Below are 7,350 nucleotides of genomic sequence, written 5' to 3'. Positions count from 1 at the left end.
CCAACTGCCCAGCCGGTTTTCCCAGAGCCCTGCAGACCCCCAGTGGTCAAATGCCAGAATTGACACATGAAGGGGGGCAGCTCTCGGTTGCCCCTGATTTGCTTTGCAGGTGGCGAGGGCATGGAGGAGGCCAGGGCATGGAGGAGGCCTTAGCAGCAGGAATGAGAGCCAGCCACACAGGCATCCTGGCAGAGCTGAGAAGAGAGGACCCCTCTCGCTCCAGATCCAATGCAACCGCACTGGGAATCCCAGCTTTAGCTCAGGATCAGACATGCAAGAGAAATTCTGCAGCCTGGATTAGACTGAGAGCTCTGTGAGGCAGGGATCATCTCTTTGATGTGATTGTACCTCACCTAGCACAGTGGACAGCCGGTGCGTGACTGGGGGGGGGTCCCAGCTGCTACCATAATACACCTAACAAAGAACATACAGCACCCAGCAGGATGGGGGCCTGGTCCATGACTACGCCACCCATCTGTTACCGTAATACAACTAATAAAGGTCCCTTCTGGCCTGTAATCTATTCAACTGAATTAGAGAAAGGGGGTGGGGGGCTAATTTATGAAGACAGCTTAATGGAGATGTGGGGTAAGGAAAGAAGGATGAGTTTGCAGTTAAGGCACTTGACTGGGACTTGAGATCTGGATTCAATTCCCAGCTCTGATTCCTTGGGGTAGCATGAGACCTCATGCCTCAGTTTCCCCATCTGGGGAATATGAGGACAATGTTAAATCCCTGGGAGGATCAATACATGACTGTAGGCAAAGCATTCAGATACTTTGGGGATGGGACTGGATAAGACACTTGACAGGCAGAACTAAGCTGTACCCTTTGGCAGGGGATGGGGGTACAATGCTAGCCAGCTGCAAGGAGGAAGAATTGCTTGGGGGATAACAAGGAGCGAGAGAGAAATTTAAGCTGAAACTCAGGAATGGCTTGTTAACAAGCTCTCTGGAGCTGCAGCCTCATCCCCCAAGGTGCGGAAGCCCCAGTGCCTGAGACATTTAAAACCAGATGAGTAGAGAGGGGGCAGGGATCAAGCTGGCCACGGGCATAAGTAGGGAAGCGGATGGGCAGGGGCAGGGAGGGCAACTGAGGAAATCACCCCTGGAACGGTGGGTTCTTTTATTTCCCTTCTCTCCTCATTGAAGCAGCTGGGCTGGCAAGGATGCCGGACAATCCCGAGGAATAAAACGCTGCTCTGGACCTCCCTCCCAGGGGCGTTACTGACAACACTTATCAGAGCCCTGCAGGCTGGCGGAGCCTCACGGGAGCACGAGCAGGAGGCAGACACCAACTAACGTGAGTCACGGAACCGCCTGCACTTTACAGCCCTGCCAAGGCTCCAGTCGGTGCCACGAGTCAGGGTTTCAGCACAAACCGCTCCTCATGCCTCTGGCTGCTGCAACGGGAGCTTCACGCTGCCGGCAGCCTCGGCTAGAACCAACTGAACGTCACCCGGGGCCTGACGCTCTCCAGGGCGCTGGGCACTGCCCCTGCGGCGATCAGCGAGACGGGACATCAGGCTGCCGCAGAATCCAGCCTCTTTCACCAGCTCCTCCCCTCCCCACAGTGAGCCGAACTGTGCAGACAGCGCCTGTCCTGTCACTTTATTATCTTTCTAAATTGTTAAACAGGCACCATTCCCGAGCTTAAAATCCATCCTGCCTCCTTCCAGCAGAAGTGATCCCACCCACTGCATAGCTCCACCAGTGCGCGCTGGTTTGGTGGTTGTAGGGGTCTCCTGCGAGGGCGGGGCTCTGCGCGCTGGTTTGGTGGTTGTAGGGGTCTCCTGCGAGGGCGGGGCTCTGCGCGCTGGTTTGGCGGTTGTAGGGGTCTCCTGCGAGGGCGGGGCTCTGCGCGCTGGTTTGGCTGTTGTAGGGGTCTCCTGCGAGGGCGGGGCTCTGCGCGCTGGTTTGGCTGTTGTAGGGGTCTCCTGCGAGGGCGGGGCTCTGCGCGCTGGTTTGGCGGTTGTAGGGGTTTCCTGCGAGGGCGGGGCTGTGCGCGCTGGTTTGGCTGTTGTAGGGGTCTCCTGCGAGGGCGGGGCTCTGCGTGCTGGTTTGTTCTGGTGGGACTGCTGCAGGCATTGCTTTTTTTATTAAAAAATAAAATAATAAATAAAGAGCAATGAACCACCACCTGTTTGAGTTTGAAAGAAAGATACACAGGGACGTAGAAGAAGGGGCGGGTCAATACTGAGCCACCCAAATGTGCCTGTGTCCCTTTAAGAAGTTCCCTCCTGGAAAGGGAACAACCACTCCTGGGCTTTATGTGGCCGGGACGGTTTGTTTGATGATGATTTTCTGCCTGGTCGCCCGGACATTTGGGTCCGTTGCGGGCGGCCCTGCCCCCAGGGCCGCGGAAGCTGCCGCGTTGGGCAGCCCATGGGCAGTGATGTATTTCTTGTAGGCCTCACGGATGATTTTGAAGGCCCGGATGTTGGAGTAGGGGATGTCGGTGATGGGGTCCCGGTAGACGGCCGGCTTGTGCGTGACGGGGCAGATCTCCTTCACGGGCAGCTTGGGCTGCTTGGCCTTAGGGAAGAAGCGCTCAAAGGTCTCGTCGTCGCTGAAGGTGATGAAGGTGCGAGAGCATTTGCCAGCCTGGGAGGCGGAAGCCTGGGGAGCCTCTGCCGTTTGCTGCGTGTCTTGATCCAACCTGGGGGTGGGGAGAAAACACAGGAATCAGCTCAAGCTTCAAACGCAACAGCGGGAATAAGAACATCCAGGGCTCTGGGGATGAGGGGGCACAAGGACGCACGGGGCTTTTGGGAGGTGCGGGGGAGGGGAGACAAAGCATGTACCAGGCACTTGTGCTCAGTAAAGATCTCCAGGCAACCTCCACATAAGTCAGGGTGCAAACCCCACACAAATCCCATCTTGGGGCAGCAGGTTCTAGCAAAAGGAGGCATGGCCCTGCTTTGTCCAAGCCTGAGTTCTAATCCTACCAGCCCCACCTGGGATACCCTTGGAGTACCGGAGGAGCAAGGGATCAGCATGGGCCTGAGCTGTGTTTGAAACTCAAGCTAGGTCCAGGTGGGAATTCCACAACTGGCCCCATGTCCTCAGCCGGAGACTAACCAGGGCCCAAACACCTGCCACCTCGAGGGATCCAGATCACACTCGTGCTGCTGACGAAGAAGAACTTGGTGGCTGTTGGGACTCAGGATCCAGTTCAGAGAAGCAGCTGAAGGCTGGGACGCCGAAGAGAACTGACTGAGTGGCTGGGGTCTGCAAGATGGGGCTGACGTCTCCCACGAGCTGGCTCAGGGGAATCCCCTAGGAAGTGGGGTTGGCACCTGCCAGCCAGAGTGTAGGAGTCAGCAGGGACAGTGAGACCTAGGAGGGAGTTGGTAGCCCATCCCAAGGGGCCAGAGTTCAGGCTAGGGAGATGGGAGGAATAAATACAATCCCCAACACCTACCCTTCCACATCCACGTTCTCCTCCTTCACCCCGAGGTCAGTGATCAGCGGCATGGTCCCCGAGTAGTAGCGGATCACCGGCCCCACGCACTTCCGCTTCTTCTGCACATGCTTCCTCTTGTCAGCTTCCAGCCGCTCGTAGGTTTCTGCAAGGGCGATTGAACCGAGGGTGAACAGAGCAGGGCTTGGAACGATGGGGCAGCTCAGAGAAGACCACCAGTCAATTGTCCGGCTACTGAGCCCGCTCTACTGCCTTCAGAGCTCTGAGCTCTTTACCTCACACTGGGAGGTACCCCATGGAACCACTGCAAGAGCCATTAACTGTGACTGTGACTCCAGCATTTCGACAGAGAGATCTGTGCCACACCAGAAGCTCTCAGAGTACAGGTCGCAGGTCACCAATGGTCTGTAAACTCCTTCCTGGTGCTCAGAGAACCAAGGAGGGGCACACAGGCTCCCATAAGGGGTGGCTAGTAACTGAATGAGCCAGAGACCTCCTGTGTTATGCCTATAATTCTGAACCATTCATGATGGTGAGCGGAGGTGCCTAGGCACGTCTATATATCATCCACAGAACTAATGCTTGGGTAGCATTATCCACGCTTACAGTTGGGGAAACCAAGGCACACGGAGCTGAAATGAATGGCCCTTGGTAGAGCTGGAAATAAAATCCAGGAGTCCAGATTCCACGCCCACACTGCTCTAACCACTAGACTCCACTCTCATTCAAGAACTGGGAACAGAACCCCGGAGTCCTGGCTCCAGGTCCCCTGTTCTAGCTGGGAGATAATACACCCTTCCAAAACTGACACTAGAACTTAGGCAGAGGACAAGGTTGTAACCCCCATCAGATCATGTTGTCTCCAGTAGAGCAGTACAGCCCTGACTGGTGCGCCAGGCTCCTGCTGCCACCCTGAGTGAAGAGCCTGTGTGTTTCCCAGGGCCTCCTACCCATGTCACTCACCCAGAGACCGCAGGTTAATCTCCTCTGTGATCTTGGCCTCCTCCAGCAGCTCCTCCTGCGTCAGCGGCCTGTCATAGTTCTGCCCCCCCTTCTTGCGCTTCGACTGCACCTGACGCTCCTGGACACGCAGGAAGGTCTGGCGTGTGTGCTCCGTAGTCGACTGGCGCATGTACTTGCGGCCTGTAAGCCCAAGGAGTGGGAGGGAAAGTCAGGACACTGGGTATGGCGGGCAGAGACAGCGTAGCTACCAAGAAACCAGCATAGCAGCCCCACGATGATTCCTCCCTGTCTGTGGATCATAGCTCAGCCCAGCAGTTGTAGTTGAATAACTTTGAATCAAACCTCTGCCCTGCAAATCGATGCAGAAGCTTCGAGAAAACCTTCAGAAACCAGTTTTTCGTCTCACCTAAAGGCAACACATTTGATCCTAATGAGCATCAGCCACACTTACTGTCTCCCACTTCATCCTGGAGTTCCAGGGGCGCAGACTTCTCCTCTCGCGCCTTCTGGGAGCTGCTGGAAGCCGTATCGGGCTTCTTGGGTCTCAGGCTTTTGATGGGCTCCTAGTAGGTTCAGATAAGAGCTGATGTGAGGAAAAAAAAGAACCTCCTGGGGGCTTGCTATTTAATGCTGCTTTGGAGAGTTCAACCCCATTTAAATAAAGAGCCACAAGGGATTTTGCAGCTTGTTTTTGCAAGAGGGCCCCTGCCAACATAAACGCCTTTAAAAAGAAAAGTGCTTTGCCTGTATTACTAGTTACACCTTTGATTACAGAAAGAACATTTTCAATCTTTGATTTACTTTGACCATTGCTGCAGTCTGTTTATTATGGTCAGTTTCTAATCACTAGACATCACTCCCTCCAAGAGCCAGCAATAGAACCCATGAGTTCTGACTGCCCATCTTCTGGATAAACATGAGGCCACACTCCATCCCAGAGCTGGAAATAGAACCCAGGAGTCCTGCCCATGAGCCTGCACTCCCACTCCTGAAACACACTAATTGAAAATGCTTTCAGGGCTCTGCTGCTGCCAAGATCATAAATGAAACAGCCTATACATGGAATTGCTGTGAACTCCCCGGCTACCCCCTACACTAGATTACAATCTGGTTGTACTAAGAGTTTTGGCAGCAGCTTTCATGTGGGTCCCTCCCCCAGCCCAACAGGGCTATATCAGAAACAGCAATTAGACAACTGGTGCGTTGAGACCACGGCACGTCATGCTGACTGCGGTTGTTTTGTTGTTTCCTTGTGCGCCCCTGTCTGTATCCACCTAGTGTCTCCTGTCTTGTACTTCAATTGGAAGCTCTTTGGGGCAGAGACCACCATTTTCTTCACTGTCCATACAGCACCCAGCACACTGGGGTCCTGGTCTATGACTAGTGGGTGTTCTTAGGTACTACCCCAATACAGAATCAGAGGCTGGGTCTCCCAGCACCACAACCAGCTGCTCCATCCTTACCTTGTAAGCCTTGGTGACCACCCTGCGTTTCCTCTTGGGCTCGTCATCGTCCTGGTCACTGGCCGGCTCGTCGCCCTCGTCAATGTCAAAGTCAGAGTCCACTTCGTCGTCACTGTCCGACTGGTCGCCTTTGTACTCGTCATCTCCCGACTCCTGCCCAGGAGAGGGGGGCAAACGACAGTCACGGCTGACCAGATCCCACTGCCCCTTTGGGAGTCCCGCTCTGCCTCGTGCCCCCACCCAAATCACAGCTGTCCTCCAAGTAGCCCACAGCCCCCCAACTCAGCCTCCACAGGGCCTTGCTGCACTCCCCCACCCCCCAACTCTGCTCCCCAAGGGAGCGATTCCCCCCACGCTGCCCTCCCGGGGCCCCTCACAGCCCCCTCCCCCGGGCCTCTGCCCCTCCCCCGGTGCCCCCCCCGCGCCCTCCACCCCCCCCCCGCGCCCTCCCGGTGCCCCTCCCCCGAGCCTCTGCCCCTCCCCCCGCGCCCTCCCGGTGCCCCTTCCCCGGGCCTCTGCCCCTCCCCCCGCACCCTCCCGGTGCCCCTCCCCCGGGCCTCTGCCCCTCCCCCCGCACCCTCCCGGTGCCCCTCCCCCGGGCCTCTGCCCCTCCCGGTGCCCCTCCCCCGGGCCTCTGTCCCCCCCCGCCCTTCCGGGCCCCCTCACAGCCCCCTCCCCCGGGCCTCGGCTCCCTCTCCAAGACCACCCTCCTGCTCGCCCCACCTCCGTGAAGCCCCCGTAGGTGGTCTGGTAGAACTCATCCTCCTCGGCATTCAGCAGCCCCGCCAGCCGGTTCCCCGCCGTGCGGCGCGGCGCCCTACCCCCCGCCAGGCTCATCCCGCTCCGCCGCCGCCGAGCGACTGCTCCGGCCTGGCCCAGGGGAGAGCGAGCGCAGGCCGAGAGAAATCAGCCCGTCCCGGCGCGGAGCGGAGCGCCGAGAGATCGAGGCGGGAGGAGCGGCCAGGGGAGAACGATCGAGCACTGAGAGATCGATGGAAGCTGGGCGGGGCTTGTGGGGATCTGCACACCTGCTTAGGTCAGGGTTCTATAGGGGGTAGGGTGACCAGACAGCAAATGTGAAAAATCGGGATGGGGGTGGGGGGTAATAGGAGCCTATATAAGAAAAAGACCCAAAAGTCAGGACGGTTCCTATAAAATCAGGACATCTAGTCAGCCTAATATGGGGTCTCCCCTCCACATGCTGACCCAGATTAGCCCTACGTAGCTTGTGAGAGGCACCCAACCCAAGGTCCCTGGGGGCACAACATCTTTTGCCCCTGTGAGAAATCCCATCCACGCCACTGGAAACCAGCCCCCTGCCACTGGCAGTTCTCACCATAGAGACAAGTGACTTCCTGCTGCCACAATGACAGCCACTGGAGCCCTGGGACACTATTGCCAGCCCCCAGCACCCGACAGTCATAGTCAGCTCCACCCCGCAAAAAAACCCACAAGACCAGCTTGATATAAAATCATGATAATATAAAAAATAATCAATGAT

General features: G+C 56.9%; 1 protein-coding gene across 1 annotated transcript; it reads right to left on the bottom strand.

Annotated features, from left to right (window-relative positions):
* Positions 1 to 1,597: 1,597 nt before the first annotated feature.
* VPS72 (vacuolar protein sorting 72 homolog) lies at positions 1,598 to 6,787 on the bottom strand. Its single transcript, XM_048828939.2, has 6 exons — positions 6,573 to 6,787; positions 5,850 to 6,002; positions 4,838 to 4,949; positions 4,387 to 4,566; positions 3,424 to 3,568; positions 1,598 to 2,658 (listed from the first exon to the last, which is right to left on the bottom strand). The coding sequence occupies exons 1-6, from the start codon at positions 6,684 to 6,686 to the stop codon at positions 2,268 to 2,270; spliced, it is 1,095 nt and encodes a 364-aa protein (XP_048684896.2). The 5' UTR covers positions 6,687 to 6,787; the 3' UTR covers positions 1,598 to 2,267.
* Between the last annotated feature and the right edge of the window lie 563 nt (positions 6,788 to 7,350).

The sequence above is a fragment of the Caretta caretta genome, chromosome 24, assembly GCF_965140235.1.
Source record: "Caretta caretta isolate rCarCar2 chromosome 24, rCarCar1.hap1, whole genome shotgun sequence".
Taxonomy (NCBI): Eukaryota; Metazoa; Chordata; order Testudines; family Cheloniidae; genus Caretta; species Caretta caretta.
The sequence above is the reverse complement of the archived record's forward strand: the minus strand, read 5'-3'. Positions and strand labels throughout refer to the sequence as shown.